At 33.3% G+C, this 19989-nt stretch overlaps 2 protein-coding genes across 2 annotated transcripts; one reads left to right on the forward strand and one right to left on the reverse strand.

The window, feature by feature from the left end:
• Positions 1–1825: 1825 nt before the first annotated feature.
• On the forward strand, positions 1826–3807 carry LOC131627492 (reticulon-like protein B1). The gene is made up of 5 exons (XM_058898345.1): positions 1826–2124; positions 2525–2705; positions 2871–3012; positions 3230–3299; positions 3388–3807. Exons 1-5 carry the CDS (start codon positions 1905–1907, stop codon positions 3561–3563), a joined length of 789 nt encoding a protein of 262 aa, XP_058754328.1. The 5' UTR covers positions 1826–1904; the 3' UTR covers positions 3564–3807.
• A 1338-nt stretch (positions 3808–5145) lies between these two features.
• LOC131627491 (golgin candidate 3-like) lies at positions 5146–19043 on the reverse strand. Its single transcript, XM_058898344.1, has 14 exons — positions 18628–19043; positions 17601–17699; positions 16878–17006; positions 16587–16719; positions 16436–16500; positions 10414–10581; positions 10166–10279; positions 9909–10055; positions 9197–9493; positions 8968–9033; positions 8464–8666; positions 8128–8182; positions 7433–7618; positions 5146–7137 (listed from the first exon to the last, which is right to left on the reverse strand). The coding sequence occupies exons 1-14, from the start codon at positions 18853–18855 to the stop codon at positions 6766–6768; spliced, it is 2262 nt and encodes a 753-aa protein (XP_058754327.1). The 5' UTR covers positions 18856–19043; the 3' UTR covers positions 5146–6765.
• Between the last annotated feature and the right edge of the window lie 946 nt (positions 19044–19989).

The raw sequence follows: 19989 nt of genomic DNA on the forward strand, positions 1-19989 counted from the left end.
AATGAAAATAAGATTGAAAAATATTGAAAATTACATTAATATTGAAAAAAATAATTATTTATAAAATCCATTTTGAAATAATAATTGAGAAGTATAACATAAAAAAAAAGTTAAGAGGAAATAATGTTAAAGAAAAAAAATAACAAAAAAAAAAAAGGAAAAAAAAAATTAAGGGGGGGTGTTGTCGCCAGGGGGGTGGCGACAACACCTAAATATTGCATGTAGGCGCCAATGGGCCTGGCGACGACGTTATGGGCCAAGTGTTGTCGCCACCCCCCCCTGGCGACAACGTGTTGCAGATAGCAAAAAAGTGACATTTGGGGAATTATTTTGAAAAGTTGGTTATTTCTGAAATTTTTTTTAAAAAAATGGATATTCAAAAAAAAACTTCGATGTAGGATTCACCAAAAATGAAAATATATAGACGAACCTGAAAATCTGGCTTGAAGTCTATTTAAAAACATGTTTTATATTAACACTTTTAAATAGTTTATTTTACTTTTTTTATATAGATAAATGACCTTTTATACACTATTAATATTTTTTAATATTTTTTAAAATTAATCGTTGGATTGAAATATTCTATCATATAATCTATTAGTATTTTTTAGGCTTAATTGCAACTTTAGTCCCCCTATTTTGTCCTTTTTTTAATTTTGATCCCTCTATTTTAAAAATCACTATTTTTGTCCTCTTTTTAAGTTTTCTGCGCTATTTTCGTCCCCCTATTTTGCTTTTTTCTGTAAAATTAGCCCTATTTTTGTCTCTTTTTCAACAGAAAATTCAGAAGGGGGGCCAAAATCGTGGTTTTAAAAATGGGGTACCAAAATCGAAAAAAAAAACAAAATAGAGGGACCAACGTTGCAATTAAGCCTATTTTTTAAAATCAATTGTTGGATTGAAACATTCTATCATATAAATCATATCTATACAAGATATTCAAAGATTAATGTTAAAATAAACTTTCACATAACGTTAATTATGATATAATTCAATGACATAGAAAATCTGACTTTATTAATCTCAAACTTTATAAATATAAAAATAAAAAAGACTTAATACCTTTACATTATATTGAAAAGTATTTTTGCCTTTTAAGAAAGGTAATTTTACCAATAAAATAAAAAAGACTTAATACCTTTACATATCTTAATTTTGAGATTGATTTTGGTCCTTAACTTAAAAAAATTTTAAATTAGTTATTTAACTCTTCAAAATTTTCTCTTTTTTTAATTGATTGATTTTTAAATTTTCTTATACTTAATTAAACAAAAATGATTAACATAGTAAGTTTTAAAAAAAATTAAAATAAATATTTTTTAATTAAAGGATTAAAATAAATCTCAAAACTAAAATACAGAATAAAAATTAATAATTGATTAATATGTATGTTTAAGAGTATTGTGAGTTGTGACTATCTTAAGAGAAAAATATTTGCTTGAATACGAATCTAAATTCATATTTTTAGAATTTCATTTTTATTTTTTGATGGTTGTAAGAAAATTTCACAAGTATAATCAAATTTTAAAGTTAATTTCGAAAACATCTCGATAAATACTTATTTTTGGCATGATTTAATTTGAAAGGATTTGTAAAAAGAATAATAATAATAATAACAATTTTCACGGAACATACAGCAAAGTTAGAAGTTTAAACTTTAACATTATTACCGTCAATCTCAACGGCGTCAAAAAAATCAAACAAACAATTACTCAAAATATCAAACGCCGTCTACTCCGTACGAGATTCAAATACTCCCGAACCTCAGCTTCGGAATCTAAACCTCGTTAAACACAACACTATAAAAGACCATAGTACACTCATTTCTTAACTCTCACCTAAACCGAAAGAACTTTTTCCCCCAATTTTGTACTTTTTCCTAAGATTTAGGGTTTCTGAGAAAAATGGCTGACGAATCCGGAAGCACCGTGACGGCAGCGAGTGGCGGCGATTCATTGCTTGAAAAGATCACCGAGAAGCTTCACTTTGACGAATCATCCTCCGATTCCGACTCCGATTCTCATTCCGAATCTGTTAAACCGGTTGCTTCATCTGTTAAGGACAAGGTTTTTCGCCTCTTTGGAAGGGAGAAGCCCGTTCATTCCGTTCTCGGCGGCGGAAAGTGTATGAATTACTATCGCTCTCTCTAGATACTGTTTACTTTATTGTTGTTTTGGTTTAGATCTGTGGAAAATAGTAATGTTTTGAATGCTACATTTTGATTTATCGTTACTTGTGAATGAAAATTGTGTTTGGTGTAGATCTTTTAAGTTGTTTATGCATGGTATTGAATTGAAGATCTTTCATTGTTCATCATTTACTAGTGTTGAATCTAACATACCATTTGAATCTAAACTCGATGTGGAATGTTGTGATTCTTACTTTTACTGCAATAGTTTTGCTGATTTGGTTCTCACTTGTTATTGATTCATGAATCATGATGCATGCGTCTAGAAGAAAAGTTGAATGTTGGATTTTTGTTTTATTATTGCTCAATTATCTTGTGGTCAACTGTGAATTGCAGCTGCTGATGTCTTCTTATGGAAGAACAAGAAGATATCTGCTGGTGCACTCGGTGTAGCAACTGCTATTTGGGTGTTTTTTGAGCTGCTTGAGTATCACTTTCTTACCCTCATCTGTCACAGTTCGATTTTGGTTCTTGCGCTGTTGTTCTTGTGGTCCAATGCTCATACATTTATTCACAAGTAAGATTCTGCTGAACCTGTTGGTTTGTTGATTTGAGGCACACTTGTGCATGTTAGATTAAGCTCTTATCTAATCATTTATTGATTTGAGGCACAATTTTGCATGTTAGATCAAGATCTTATCTAATCATTTGCATGTGATGAATGTTAAATAATGCTTTGTAGGACTCCACCTCACATCCCGGTAGTTCATATTCCTGAGGAACCATTTCTGGAGTTTGCAGCTGTATTGAGAATTGAAATTAACAGAGGATTTTCTGCCTTGCGTGATATTGGTTCTGGAAGAGATTTGAAGAAATTCCTCGGTGTAAGTCAATTGCAAACTTGCTAGTTCATATGCATATTAATTATTATTTTCTTAAATAAGTAATCTGTAGGATAGAATGAATTACGGGGTTGAAATGCATGCCAGCTAAAATGTCTTACTAATTTACAATTATTACAGTTTTCGTATAGAACTAACTAATCTATTATTGTCATGTTGCTCACTTTCGCTAATGGTTTTTTTGTTGATGCTTTGTTAGGTTGTTGTTAGCTTGTGGATTCTATCAAAATTGGGAAACTCGGCCAATTTCTTGACCTTGTTCTACATAAGTAAGAAAAATTCTTATCAAACTGATTTTGATACATTTTTTTTGTTATGGACTGAATTTTTACTGATTTGCATATTTTTTATTTGCAGTCTTTGTTCTGTTGCACACGGTTCCTTTCTTTTATGATAAGTTTGAGGACAAGGTAGACCCTCTGGCCGAAAAGGCGTTCATCGAGATTAAAAAGCAGTATGCAGTGTTTGATGAAAAGGTCTTGAGTAAGGCCTTGAGTAAGATCCCAAGTTCATTGAAAGGCAAGTTAGCTTAGTGCTTAAGAATCTATCTTCCTGATAGAAGAAAAAAGAAGTTTCTCTTGAATGCCTTTGAATGCCATTATACAGAGCCTTGTTTTGTAGTTTTTTTTATAGGCGGGTATTGATACTCGAGACGATGCTGTTTAAAATTTTGCATATGGATTTTATTGGCTGCACTATTCTGACATCAGTTTAATTTATTAACTGCTGCTGTAGTTTTAAAAAAAAATATGTATGCTAAAAGTTTTTGGTTTTTCATGTGTTTCAATGCTTGGAAAATGCTCTGGTGAGATTCAATAGGCAATGAAGCATATATTTATTTTATTCTAAAAATTACACTGTTAACTTTAAACTAAAATCTATTTTATTTAGGGATGTATGTGTAATAGTTGGGAAATAACTTTCTAGAAATAAAAGGGACCTTCCTTGTATGTTTTGAAAACATGTTTTGTTGTAAGTTTTAGAAAACGTGTTTGGTTAAAGTTGTTTACAAGAATGCTATATGGGCAATGAAGTTTGTATTTCTTACATTGTTACTTTATTTTAATATTTATTTTATTTAGGGGTGTTAGTTGAGGAACAACTTCTAGAAATAACAAATAAACCTTCTTGTAAGTTTTAGAAAATATGTTTGATAAATATATAACATAACATTCTTAAAAATTTGCTATACGGGTAAGTAAAATTTTATATCTAATTTGGTGGAATCATTTTTCCACCTCTTTATTTTTGAACCAGAAGCATGAGATAGTAGGCTTTACTTTCTTCATATTAATAATACTCTTAATTGTAATTTAATTTAACAAAGGTTGCCAATCATTAGACAAGTTCTCATTATCTTCTTTTTATTTTTTTCAATGTATCTTTTATTTTTTAAGTGAAAATAGACTAAGTTTGAGTTTGGATGATTTATGGTGGGCATAATTAATTTTGATAAAAATTGATTTTAACATAATTTAGTTTTAATATATTTATGTAAAAATGAGTGGAACAACAAATTGGAGTGTATTTTTAAAGGCAGAATCAATGACCAACTCTTAAGAGAGAGAAATGTAACATCCTCTATATAAGAGGAGAGGGGAGAGTGTATTTTAACACCAATCTCTTAAGAGAGAGAAATGTAACATGCTCTATATAAGAGGAGAGGGGAGAGTGTATTTTAACACCAATTGAGAGAGTATAGTAATATGAGTATCTTTTGGGAGAAAGAAGTGTATTTTACTCGAATAGAAAATTTTCAGGTGGGCATAATTAATTTTGATAAAATTGATTTTAACATAATTTAGTTTAGTTTAGCATAATTAATTTAGTTTTAATATATTTATGTAAAAATGAGTGAAACAACAAATTGGAGTGTAAAATCTCTTTTAAACTCAAAAGTTCTAAAAATTTTAGTTGATTTTAACATAATTTAGTTTAGTTTAGCATGTTTTGTTGTAAGTTTTAGAAAACGTGTTTGGTTAAAGTTGTTTACAAGATCACGTGTTTAGTTTTAATATATTTATGTAAAAATGAGTGGAACAACAAATTGGAGTGTAAAATCACTTTTAAACTCAAAAGTTCTAAATTTTTTAGCTTTAAGTATATAAGAGGAGAGGGGAGAGTGTATTTTAACACTAATCGGGAGAGTATCGTAATATGAGTATCTTTTGGGAGAGAGAAGTGTAATTTACTCGAATAGAAAATTTTCAAGTATAAGGTTCTTGACAAAAATGGACTGCTCAAGTTTGAAAGGAGAGGAAGAAATTATGCACGTTGCATGCACTAGGAAAAATTTCAACATCTTGCAATTGTGATGGTAGGATCATTAGAGTTCATTTTCATCTAGGAAGAATTTCATCATCTTGCAATTGTGATGGTAGGATCATTAGAGTTCATTTTCATCGTTCTTACCTTAGTATCAGAATTCAGAAGCAAGGTATGACAACTGACAAGTCCTAAGATAGTTGATCTTGTATGTGTTGAGAAATTCTGTAGATTAGATGCATTATGAGCTAGGAATATGTATGTTTTAATCCATGACGGTTAGAGAGTATTAGTATGATCATGGCTTGGAAGTGTAAAAATAGGAATTTATGAGTTTTTGCACTTTTGAATCGATTCAGGAAAGATATGAACCGAATCATGATCATTTTTCACTCTAGAATCAAATCAGAGAGGTGCATCAATCGATTCATACAGTTAGAATTATACCCCCTAAATTTTTTATTCGAATTAAGGCAATTCCTTAGTTGAATCATGACCTCTAAAATTCCTAAAAACCTAATTTTATGCCCCCCAAAAAAAAAAACTCTAGTTTAAAATAAGTAATGATCCTGAGGCTAATGTAATGATCTTATGCTTAATTATCAATGAGAAATGACTTAGAAACAAAGGTAATGTGAGATCAAGAATTGTTATAAATCAAGTAAGAACCATATGCTTAAGAATGAGACTAGGTAATGGTTGGTTAACATCGTGTATGGATGTAAAAACTCTAAATGTTGTAAGGATTATAGATAAAATCTAGACATGGATTAACAAAGAAAACAATAAGATGATTTTAGATTGAGTATAACTTAAGGATCATCAAGATTAAATAAGAATTACTAGGATTTATTAGATAAACCTAGGTATGAAAACGATAAGGAAAGAGTTAGGTTGATCTTAGATATTGTAAGCAAGTGTAGTAGAATGATTATGGAAGCTTTGTGACTTCGTGAATGGCCTAATCTATGGGGCATGGTTAAGTTCTATATTGTAGATTTTCTGTATCTCACCAAAAAGTAAGCCAAGTCGACTCAACTCACGTTTATGAGTAAACCAACCGAATCATTCTACTTTTTTTATTTGGTGTATAATAACCACCTCAGCCTCAGCCAGATTCCACACAACTTTATGGGATGTTTTCTATCCACGTCCAAGTAATACTAAATTGGATGATGATTATGATAACATTTGCTCAATTCAGTACCATAAGGTTTGATTAATATTGTATATGCACATGAAACATTTTGTCAAAATAAATATGCATTCCGAAGTGGAGAATCTATTATAGTCATAAACTGGTTTTAGTATAACATGAATGAATTGAAGAGATAGAATGATATTATTAGAACATCTACAACAGTATAGTTCTTTTACAAAACTATATACATAAATGCACACGAGAATGATGAGACCTAGAAAGCAATGGAAACAAAATTTTAATAAAAGAAAACATATATATACCTTGGATTAAGTGCAGGATCCAATGTCTATATTCAGTATTGGAAGCTGGTTTGAACCAGTACTTTTGGCAATAGATGGTGTAAGAGGAACTGTTGAGAACTCGGAACCAAAATTTTCAGGACGCTGAAAATAGCTAGGAGGGAGAAGACTGGTGTTTTGATTATTTGAAATTATTGGTAAAGCAGATGCAAACCTCGGATTGGAAAGTGGGGGAACAGATGCAAACCTCTGGTTCGGAAGAGGGGGAATAGCGGAAATAGTGTTTGAACTTTTATCATGTGAATTTTCAGTGGTTGTACCTGTATTTCCTGATGTTTCTCTCTTCTCTCTTTCTTCGGTTTCCTTGAGAAGAAAATCAACCCACATATCCGCAAAGGACTGCAAAGGAAAAAGCTCTTAATTAAATAAGAAAATTTTATACCAAAGTTCAAGATTTGAGTGCAGTATTTTTCACACAAAAAACAGTAATATTTTGGTTGATAAAGTCTAGGAAGAACTTGTATAGCATTCTCTGTCATAAAAGTGGAAGAAGGATGTTTCATGCCAAGGCACTCTATTGTCCATTGAAACTCCTAAAATCAACACAACTTTCAAAACGAGGAAAGTAATCATTTGTTTGATTTTATAACGTACACACGACTAACAACAGAGGAAAATCAGATGGAAGAATTACCTGGTTATCAGATCCTGCAGTTGCCATTGCTTCAGTCGAACTTCCACCCAAGATGCCTCCAACCAGGCGGCCAGGTATCCGAAAAACTCCTCGAACAACACCTTGGCTTGCAGCTTGTTGAGCAACACCTATCCTTTGCTTATCCTCGACAGAGAATCCTAGCATGCGAACCATAAGATCTAAAACCTGTCCCCAACATCATTAACATTAAGAGGACTAAAAAACCAAGGCTTCACACAAACAAGATAAAAGAATACAATCAACATCATTAATACATGTTAAGAAAGCAACCATAGCAAGTTGCAAGAAGAAACACATGCAAATAAATTATATAATTTTGTAATCATTCCCATTAATCTGTTAGTAAATATTAACAATATCGCATTTAATGTGTCTGATCATCAATGTTTCCTAGCCTGTTATGGCAGCCTTATCCTTTTAAGTCGCAGACCTCCCCATGGGTGTGTAATAACTATATACAAATTTATTTGGTTAAAAATAATGATAATTAAATAAGAAATATTAAAATTGGGCGCATGAATTTGATCTTTCAATCACCAGTCCAGCCTTTGTACAACCAACCACAAGCAAACATAAAAACTATGACAATTTCATGCATAACGAAGAATATGGAGCTTCCATTCCAGTCCTGCAAAATCTAACTAAAACAAATAAAAAATAAAAGATTGTTATACCTCTTTGCTGTGATTTCTCTGGAAATAAGTTACAAGTAATTTAATAACAATGCGCCTGCAACCAAAACAATTTCTATTAGTATAAAAGTTTACTGTTACTATAACCAATACAAATTATACGGTAGCAACAAAATGACATAAGTTATCACAAGTCTAAATTCAGCTCAAATTCATGTATAAAGGATTGCAATTTGCAATTATCACCCTTTTAAAAAATATAAGAAAAAAGGAATAACAATAGTTGCCCTTCTAGGAGTTCATAAGCTTATCAGAATGAAATCACATGGTCAGGCAGATTTTGCAAGAAAAACATACTAAGAGCACAAGCTGGTTAACCTGTCAACAAGATAATCTGAATCCACCGACATTCTATTTAACCGTGTCATACTCTGCTCAACAGCTCGCCTCAATCTGGCATTGTCATCCTCAAGCTTGCTTATTCTACTTTTCCATTCAGTCTGTGCTTTCTCAGATTGGGAAAGCTTGACCAAAGTTTCTTCTTTTTCAGCCATTGATATATCTGCTCTCTGATCTGCATCCTGGTAAGAATAACCATTTAATCTACATGATACTGAATAAAAAAATGGCAACAAGTGAACTTTTTTGTCCTTGAGTTAAGAAAAAGAACTAGATCAAAATACTCTAGCAATATTTTGGGGGAACAATGCAGATAAAACATAATGCATAAATCTGCAATAAAACAATAGTAGGAAAGGAAAAGATAAGAATGTAGGTTAGAACAAGGAAATTAAAAAATAAAAAAATATAAATGGCATATATTCTAATAAAAGCATGTCCATATGGTCCATGTATTGTATTTAGAAAACGAGAGATCCATACTTTTAACAGCTGAGAAAGCTCAGTCATTTCTTTTCTTGCCCAGGCTAACTCCCCTTCTAAATGTTCCTAAGGAATAAAAATACAGCGCATGTAAATTACTCAAAAGTTATTGACACAAGCACACGGGCTTACAAAAGTTAATATGAAAATGTAAGAGGGAATATTAACATCCCAACGATTCTCTGTTAATATAGAAATAAAAAAGGGGAAAGGTGGCATGTTTGTATACCTTGGCTTCAATTTCAGCATAGTACTGTCCAAGAGCTGTCTGTAAATTTGAAAGTTCAACATTTTTAGAATCTATTATGCTCAGACAGTTTGTAAGCTTTTTGTTGAGGTCATCAATGATTTCCCTAGACTTAAGAATTTCATTATTGTTCACCATCTTCAGTTCCTCCTGACTTGCAATGGCTTGCTTCAGAGTTCTCTCAAGATGTGATATCTGAGCCCTTAAATAATTATTGCTATCATGAAGCTCTTCAATGATTTTACTCTCCTCATCCAATTTCTCAACTTCTTCAGAGGCCTAGATGAAAAGCAGCGAGTAAATCACTGACACTGCAGACATGTTGATATCATATACTAAACCAATCCAGGACAATGCAACTGGAACTCATCTACACTCAGATGATAATATAGACAAAATAATATTTCCCAGTAGATAGAGTATTATCAAATAAATGAAAATGCTAAATGTCAGCCAAAATCATCACAGTTAATAGGTCGACAAACCTGTCAAAATCACAGAACAACAGCAACATTCATTTTGTAACGGAGGGAGAAGTAAATATTGTCGAACTGTATTTTGTCACAAAGACATATTATCTAATTTATAATATTGAGATATACATATAAATATAACATTAAGGTGATCGGAACATCGAGCCTCTTATCATTGATTCTTCTAAAGAAAATAAAGGCATAAACCAAAAGAATCATACCTTTTGCAGCAAATGCTGCTTAAGGCGGCTCAATTCTTTTAATGATTTGTCCCTGTCCCGCTGTGTTTCCTTCAAGTCTTCACTTAGCTTTTGTAAGGATCTTTCCATTTCTTCCTTTCCTGGAAAACTCTCAGAATGATATGGCATCTGTTACCAAAAGCCAATCGCCCAGCCCCAAAAAGGAAAGCAGAAAAAATATTAACACGATTCAGATCATAGCCTGTAAAGCACATATTTCTATAAAATTTTTGGCTCACATCACTGATGCTGCTTGAATCCTTTTTCTGAATATGCAAAGCATCAGACAACATTTTTTCAGTGAAAGACTTCCTACTTTTTTCGAGAGCGACCTCAGCTTCATTCTTCTCCCTCTAATAAGAAGCAGAAAATATCTTATCAGAGTGCTTCTTGGGAAATAATAATAGAAAGGCAACATTATCAATTTTTGTGAAAAGGTAATAGAAACTTTTTAAATTGTGATTAAATAAAGCATAAATCTACCAACATTGAGAGTGGTGTTTTCCTTCTCCAAGTTTCTTATTAGTCTTTTCAAGCTATTGAAATCCTCCCCTGCTTCCTCATTTTGTCTTCTAGTCAACTCAAATTGCAGGTGCTTTATTTCCGATGCTTTCTCATTCAATTCATTTTGTACTTTGCTTATCTCCTTTAATGTCTTCCAAGCAAGAATATCAAATATGGTTAGCTAACCAAAAACTGTGCAATCCAGAACATGACAATGCAAAAGTATACGATCCCTTGCAAAGATTCCAATTGCCCAAGGATGCAATAAAAGAGTTTAGAGTGTGTTGGAATATATTATTTCTATTTGTATTATTTCCCTTTATTCTCCATTAAGGAAAGAATTAATATCATTATTGTATTACCATGATATATACCAGCCTAGAGCTGAGGAATAAAATACAACAGCTTTTTTACCATTCCTTTCAATATGGTATCAAGAGCTCTGGGTTAGGTTTTACTGTAAAACTTCCACAACAGCTTCCGATTGACATACCCGTTTAATCCCTATGGCGAATCACGGCACGAATTGGCCCGCTCTAGGTTTTGCCTACACCGGATCCAATAATGGCGGTGGCGGTGGCCGCGGTGATGGCGGCGGCCGCGGTAACGGTGGTGGCCGCGGAAATGGCAATGGTGGCGGAAACGGCGACGAAACATCGGGTGTCACAAACAATGGCAGTTATTTCAATATAGGCGGCAATGACCAAGAGGGTTCCTCATACTCCCTCAAGGTCAATATTCCTAAGATGAATGGGAATAACTATAATGAATGGGCCCAGACAGTTCGCTTGGTATTGGATAGCAAAGGGAAGTTGGGTTTTTTAACTGTAGCAGTAGCTGAACCGGCAGTAGGAGACCCTCTTTACCAACAATGGAAATCTGAAAACTCCTTGATTATTGCGTGGTTGGTAAGCTCTATGGAAACTAGAATAGGTAAGCCTTATATGTTTTTGCCTTCTGCAAAGGATGTATGGGAAGCTGTTAAGGAAACATACTCTGATATTCAAAACTCTTCCCAAATTTTTGGTTTAAAATCAAAGTTATGGCATGCGAAACAAGGGGACATGAATGTTACTGCTTATTACAATGAGTTGTTGACCCTTTGGCAAGAGTTGGATCTATGTTATGATGACAATTGGAGGTGTACAGAAGATAGTGTTTTGTTTCTCAAAAGACAAGAAAATGATCGTGTCTTCATGTTTCTCGCTGGGCTTAATAAAGACCTTGATGAGGCAAGAGGTAGAGTTTTAGGAAAAATACCATTGCCAACTCTTCGTGAAACTTTTGCAGAAATAAGAAGGGAGGAGGCACGACAAGGTATTATGATGGGCAAAACACCACGAAGCTCTGAATCTGAAGGCTCAGCTTTAGCTACTAGGAACCTTGACGAGGAAAAAAGGGTAGACAAAGTTCCTTGGTGTGACCACTGTAAGCGTGAATGGCATACGCGTGAAACCTGTTGGAAGCTCAAAGGGAAACCTCCTAACTGGAAGAAGAAAGGTGGTCGGGCATTTCAGGCTAGTAATTCTGATCAAGGGCAGCAAATTTCTTCACCGCAGCTTCCACTCACTACAGAACAACTAGACAGACTGTACAAACTTCTCGAGTCTCCAACTCCTTCTTGCTCTATAGCAACAAAAGGTAATTCTGCATTTATTAGTGTCAGTCCCAGTCATACTTGGATAGTAGATTCAGGTGCCTCTGATCACATGACAGGTGAATCTATTTTTTTCTCTTCATATAGTCCATGTGCAGGTAACCAAAAAATAAAAATTGCAGATGGCTCTTTTTCAGCCATTGCAGGTAAAGGGTCAGTTGTCTTGTCTCCAATGTTAACTCTGAAAAATGTCCTTCATGTTCCAAATTTATCATGTAATTTAATGTCCGTCAGTAAATTAGCCCAAGATATAAATTGTCAAACTAATTTTTTCCGATCTCACTGTGTCTTTCAAGATTTGAACTCGGGGAAGATGATTGGCAGTGCTAAGGAGAGTGGAGGACTCTACTACCTTGACATTGGATCTGCATCACAACTACCTTCAAAAACAATAAGTTCTTGTTTTGAGTCTTTTTCTGTTTTGAATAATAAAGATGAAAACATTATGACATGGCATTTAAGATTAGGTCATCCTAGTTTTCGTTACTTAAAACACTTGTTTCCTAAGTTATTTCATAATAAGAACTTTTCTTCGTTTAAATGTGAAGCATGTGAGTTTGCAAAACATCATCGTTCCCAATTTTCAATACAGCCTTATAAACCATCAAAACCTTTTTCTATTTTTCACAGTGATGTTTGGGGCCCTAACCGTACAAGTACAGTCTCTCTCAAAAAATGGTTTATCACATTTATAGATGACCATACAAGAGTATGTTGGGTGTACTTGTTAAAGGGGAAATCAGATGTTTGTCAGGCTGTAAAGAATTTTTTTACAATGGTGCAGAATCAATTTCAAACAAATATCCAAGTCTTTAGAAGTGATAATGGCAAAGAATATTTTAACACTATCCTGGATGATTTTTTTCAAAAAAATGGGATTGTACATCAAAGTTCATGTCCTAATACTCCTCAACAAAATGGAGTTGCCGAAAGGAAAAATAGACATTTATTGGAGGTTGCTAGAGCTTTACTTTTCACAAATAAAGTACCAAAATATTTGTGGGGCGAAGCCGTTTTAACAGCTGCATATTTAATTAATAGAATGCCCTCCAAAGTTCTTAATTTTCAAACTCCGATTAATACTTTCAAAGAATGTTTTCCTAGTTCTCGTGTTTTAACTGATCTGACATTAAAAATCTTTGGTTGCACAGCTTTTGTTCATGAACATAAGAATGTTGGAAAACTTGAACCACGTGCTATAAAGTGTGTTTTTGTTGGATACTCCCCAACCCAAAAAGGATATAAATGTTTTGATCCAAAAACCAAAAAAATGTTTGTCACTATGGATGTTACATTTTTTGAAAATAAACCTTTTTTTGATGACACTCATCAAGGGGGGGATATAAAGGAAGACTTGTTTCAAATTGAGAACATGAGTTTTTTAAATAATTTATCTTTGCCTGTATCACAAAGTTCTGAGACTTATACTTCTGCACCAACAGAAAATGGCCATGATTCTTTATTTAATCCTACTCCTGTTATGAGTAACGATCCTTGCGAATCTGAGCCTACATTTTCTCATGTAGAAAACAATGAAATTCCTGAAAACGATGATAGTGATGATCTAATTGAAATGCCACAGAATAATGAGTCACTTCAGGAAAACAGATTTGAATTAGGAAACGGGATTTGGAAAGGGAAGGTTTTTGTAAAAAAGAACCACAAAGGAATGGATGAGTCCACATCTCCACACTGTCAGGAATCTGAACCGGGGAATGATCAACCTCCTAAGAATAGGAAAGGTAAGTCCATCTCTGTTTCTGAAAGTCGTATTTTGTATCCTGATATAGATGATCCTGTTGCCATTAGAAAACCTGTTAGATCGTGTACTAAACACCCCATGTCCAATTTTATATCATATTCAAATTTGTCTTCATCTCTGTCTGCCTTCACCTCAAAATTGTCTAGTGTAGAAATTCCAAAAAATGTACAGGTTGCTCTAGAAATTCCAAAGTGGAGGGAAGCTGTACTTGAGGAGATGGAAGCTCTAGAAAAGAACAAAACTTGGAGTGTTATGACACTACCGAATGACAAGAAGACAGTTGGATGCAAATGGGTGTTTACTGTGAAGTATAATTCAGATGGGTCCATTGAAAGGTACAAGGCTCGCTTGGTGGCTAAAGGATTTACTCAGACCTATGGTATAGACTACTCAGAGACATTTGCTCCTGTTGCAAAACTGAACACTGTAAGAATTCTTTTATCTCTTGCTGCTAACCTGGATTGGCCCCTACATCAGTTAGATATTAAAAATGCCTTTCTTAATGGCGATCTAGAAGAAGAAGTATACATGGACATTCCTCCTGGCTTTGAAGACAAATTTGGATCAAATGTATGCAAATTAAATAAGTCTTTGTATGGATTAAACCAGTCTCCTAGAGCTTGGTTTGAAAAGTTCACTCAGTCCATGAAGAAACAAGGGTACATTCAAGGACAGGCTGATCACACCTTATTCACAAAGTTCTCCCATGATGGGAAATTGGCTGCCCTGATTGTATATGTTGATGATATTGTCCTTACTGGAGACGATACAGTTGAAATGGCAAGAGTAAAAGAGAAATTAGCAGTAGACTTTGAAATCAAGGACTTAGGATCCATGCGATATTTTCTTGGTATGGAGGTTGCTCGGTCAAAGAAGGGTATTGTGGTTTCACAGCAGAAATACATTCTAGACTTATTGAAAGAAACAGGAATGAGTGGATGTCGTCCTGCAGATACCCCTATGGATCCTAATGCTAAACTTTGGGGAGAAGGTAGTGTTCCTGTTGACACTAGAAGATATCAGAGGTTGGTTGGAAAACTGATTTATTTGTCACACACCCGACCTGATATTGCTTTCTCAGTTAGTGTAGTAAGTCAATTTATGCATTCTCCTTACGAGGAACATCTTGAGGCAGTCTACCGGATACTGAGATATTTGAAGGGAAAGCCTGGTAAAGGCTTACATTTTAAGAAAACTAGTGAAAGAAATGTGTCTATCTTCACGGATGCTGATTGGGCAGGCTCAGTCACTGATAGAAGATCAACCTCTGGATATTGTACTTATGTTTGGGGTAATCTTGTGACATGGAGGAGCAAGAAACAAGGAGTTGTAGCAAGAAGTAGTGCAGAAGCTGAGTTTAGAGCTATGTCTCAAGGTATTTGTGAAGGGTTATGGATCCTTAGAGTCCTAGAAGAACTTAAGATGAAAATTGAGCTTCCATTAAAATTATACTCTGACAGTAAAGTTGTCATTAGCATAGCTCATAACCCAGTTCAACATGACAGAACCAAACATATTGAGATTGATCGACACTTCATAAAAGAGAAGTTAGATGCTGGAATCATATGTCTCCCTTTTGTGACTTCAAATCAGCAAACTGCAGATATCCTTACCAAAAGTTTGGCAAGACCAACCTTTGAGCATTTGATTGACAAGTTGGGCATGATAGATATCTATGCACCAACTTGAGGGGGGGTGTTGGAATATATTATTTCTATTTGTATTATTTCCCTTTATTCTCCATTAAGGAAAGAATTAATATCATTATTGTATTACCATGATATATACCAGCCTAGAGCTGAGGAATAAAATACAACAGCTTTTTTACCATTCCTTTCAATAGAGTGTAACCAGAAAAAGGTCAAATTCCTTCTCAGTTTCAAAAATATATCAGCTGAAAGAAAAATTATATGTTCAAGCACGGGGAAAGGTTATGCATGTTCTATTCTAGAGTCTGCTCCCATAACAAACCAATCATTTCATTTGATAAAGACAAAATAGAAGAATTTCAATTTGGATAGCTTTCTGAATTCAAAACAGCAAGGCATATTATTTTATTTTTTATAGAAAGGAAGAAAAGCTAAGAATTCAGAAAGCATACACTAGAAGAGAACAATATAAATTGAAATTTACAGCGTCCATCTAATTTGGATAGCCTTTGATCCATCTGTTTATAACTTGATACCAAATCTTATTATATTGTGTCCATCAAATGCTATTTATATATGAGAGAACTATCTTGAGACAGTATGGTCTAGTATTGATAAAGTTTCTAACGAGTCTTTTAACAGTAAAATGAATAAAAACCATGATTTGAAAGGTCTTTTTAAAAGCCAGACCAATTTACTCAGATGCTTTACATCAATTGTTTTACTACATCGTAACATGTAATGTCGCCAAAATAGTAACAAAATGATTAAACTATCAAGTGCAAAAGACATCCCAGAATCAACAACGGAGAATTGTAACATTCATTTCATGTGTGCACCTATTGCTTTATCCCAATTAGCTCTTTTAAGTTTGAAATTAAGTAGTGTGGTGGCTATGATCATATAAATTTACATATCTACTAAAATATGAACTCACTTTTTCTCTTTCCAACTTTAACATTTTAAGCTCCTCCCGGAAAGAGTTGTTCAATTCCTGCTCCTCTGAAATTGAAGAAAAAGGCAGAGTTTTGTCAACTTCTATTTACACGATATTATCATTTAGGCATTCAAATGCAAAATAAAAATACCACGAAAATTTAGTTGAACATTTGCCAACTGATCACATTCTTGCTTTAGTTCTAACTTTAGCTTTTTTATCTCTAAGGAATATTGCACCGCTTTTGATAGCCTAATTTTTCCATCAACTGTATTTGCAAGCTCCTAGAAGGCATTCATACATCTGTTGTCAAATTCACTCATCAATAAGTAAAAAAAGTTATAAAGAAACCCGTCAAGATATTATATATAAAAATCAAAATGGCATGCAAATAAAAGAAGTTTTTGCATTCTAAAAACTGAAAAATCAAACTCTAGGCTACCTTGATTGAAGAAGTGCCACTTGTAGATGCTCTAGAAACTTCATTTCTGGAGGCATACGGAGCAGCATTCGCAGCCTCCAGATTCTGCTTTAGTGAACCATTTTCTTTATTTAATCTAACAATCTGACCCTGCAACATCAATGAAACTTCTCTTTTTTTATCCAACATCCAATGTATCACAAAGTTTTCAACCAATCAACGTCATGGTACATTGCTGCTGCTGGCCAAGCATTAAGATCACAATGAATAAAATACTACTATACTATGTATTCAAGAAAATTAAAAGTCCTCCATTTTTAAAGGAGAGGGGGGGAAATGATTAGAGCTTTACTTTAGAAAACACACAATCCAGAACATATGTAAATATTTATTTTCAAATAATCAGACCCAAAATAGTCCATAAAGACTGCTGACTGCTGTCATAAACCAACTATCCTCAACACTTAAAATTGTAAGGTGAAAGTAATCAGACCCATATATAGTCCATAAAGACTGCTGACTGTCATAAACCAACTAGCCATAAAACTTAGAATTGTAGGGTGAAAGTAATACACCCCCTCACACAAGAGCCCTATGGACTTAACCTTAGGAATGCACAGGCCCGTCTTAACTTGTGCTACAAGTATAAATGCTAGATAGTTCCAACATATGAAAAAACAAGAGAGAGCAAAAATGTGAAGATTAATATTATAATACAGATATGTTGGAATGTAATAGCTGTACCTCTTTGTCTTTTAATAAAGCTGCATAATTAACTGACAGTGCTTTAATTTCTGCTTCAGAGGATTGAAGTCTCTTGATTTCTGCTTTGTATTGTTCTATCTATAAGAAGCACAAGAAAGGATGAGATGAAAAGAAACTCTTTTTAATATTGTAACAAAATGACATTTTATTTAACCATATTAAAGCACTAATTACACTCTCTAACACACTTTTTTCAATAAACTCCCTCCTATAAGTTGAAATTCACGAATTTCACCAAATTTATCTAAGCCCCACATATTTCAATGGGACCTATTCAAGTGTTAATTAATAAAAGAGGGTATCCGGTGATATGGAATGTTGCTGCCAGTGCCACTCCTCTTACTACTATAAGCAGATAACACAACATTTGATAACAAATTTTCACCATCGAATGTTCCACTGAATTTTAAGTGGAAGATTGTAAAGTTGGCAATGTTGTCCAGAGATTTTCATTTATATTTTATTATACCACTGCATAGATAAAGTTGGAAAGGTGTGTTATTTGTTTAACTGAATAAAAATAAGTAAAATGATTGAACAAGGCCAGTCAGTTTCATAGTAGCTTGGACATTAAGTTTTTCAGTTTCTTAATATCTCATGTTTCCGACACTGGAACAGAAAATGGGAATACCACAAGCATAACTATGGGATAATCCTCTATCATCAAGAACAGTGCTTAAGCAAGGCACTCAACAAAAAGGAAACTCTAAGATTCAAACTCCTAACAATGCAGGTAAAGTTCACTCACAACCCACTACCACCAACCACCCACTATTGGATAATTACATAAATAACTAACATGATTTAATCTCATAGAACTAAAACCCAAAACCTAGTTCGTTGAAGAAGCATTTCCATTCTCGTTAAGTTTCAAACTCTAAGCAGAACAACAATCACCAGCATTACTAGCTATTAAATATGAATCATACTTAAATGCGTGATAAACAAACAACATGATATATGATATATGCACAAGCCAATACAACTTCGAGAGAGTGAGAATGACCTCAGAAACAGATACATGATCGATGCCATGTGTGAGTGGCGACCTAATTCCCGATTTGGAACGGACAAATCCGTTAGAATTCCGGCGATCTGAGACGCGAGATTCCTCGCCGTTGGAAGTGATTTCACCGCCGTAGATGCGGAGCATTTCGTCGTCTTCTTCTTCGCAGTGAACTCCAAGTGCGATCTTGTTCAAGTTCTCTTTCAAATTTGCAATGGTGCCCCACATGATTCAAAACCGTCGGGAAATGGTAGCAACTAACAGGGTTGTGTAGACGCAGCTGATAAGTTATTTTCTCTATTGAGTTTTATTCTGTTATTATTGTTATCTTTGTGGAGAAAATTGGAGGGAATGAAATGGGATACTGCAGTGCAGTTCCCGGTAGATCTCAGGTTCGAGAACAGAGTGTTTTGTGTTCTATAACATAGTGCTTCTCTTTATTATCGTTAAATTCATTTTTTATGATTAATTGTCCACTTGTTTTTCATAGATTAGTATATTTGCATAATCATTTATTTTTAGAGAAATGATAAATGTACACCATCTCATAAGTCAACACCGTATTTAGATACATACATTGCCTATGTTCTACTATTTTAATAATTTATTTATGTCTTGATTTTTGTGCAGCTACATTTTTTTTTGTTAAATTTTATGGTGTAAGATACGGTGTAGAAAAAAGAGTGTCAATATAGCATGCCTCTTATTTTTAAGCCACGGAATATGACAATAGTTTGTACTCTTTATTTTACAAAGAGATCAAATGTTGTCTATTATAAAAATCTAGATTGTGACCAGCGCGTTGTGTGGTTACTAATCCTAAAATGTTTTGTATTTATTTTTTATTTTAAATTAAAGATTTTAATTATTAAAAAAATTTAATATATTATCATTCAAATAAAATATAAAATAATAATTTAATTACACATAATAAGTTATTTATTTTAAATAGTGTTGATGGTAGAAATTTTTCCAAAAAAATTAAATGGTAAAGTTTCTTACTACATAAAAGATAATCACGACCTTGCCATTATAAATGGTAGATAAAAAACAAGACATTCTAAGGAGAGAGAAAAATTTGTCAATTTACTTTTTTTTAAATTTTATGGCATTTATTTGCCTTTGGTACTTTTGATTTTAGTTGTTATACTCATATTTCATTATCAAAATTGTACGTGTAATAACATCTATCTTTATTTCATTATATAAATCTGCAAAATATATAAATCTTTAACAAAATTTTAAAATTAGGATTGAAAAAGAAAATTCTTAAAAAAATAAGGAAAGAGAAACATTTTTCAATTTACTTTCTTCAATTTTTAGGAAATTTATTTGCCTGTGATACTCCTGATTTTAGTTGTT

Source organism: Vicia villosa, unplaced genomic scaffold, assembly GCF_029867415.1.
Source record: "Vicia villosa cultivar HV-30 ecotype Madison, WI unplaced genomic scaffold, Vvil1.0 ctg.000364F_1_1, whole genome shotgun sequence".
NCBI classification, from domain to species: Eukaryota; Viridiplantae; Streptophyta; class Magnoliopsida; order Fabales; family Fabaceae; genus Vicia; species Vicia villosa.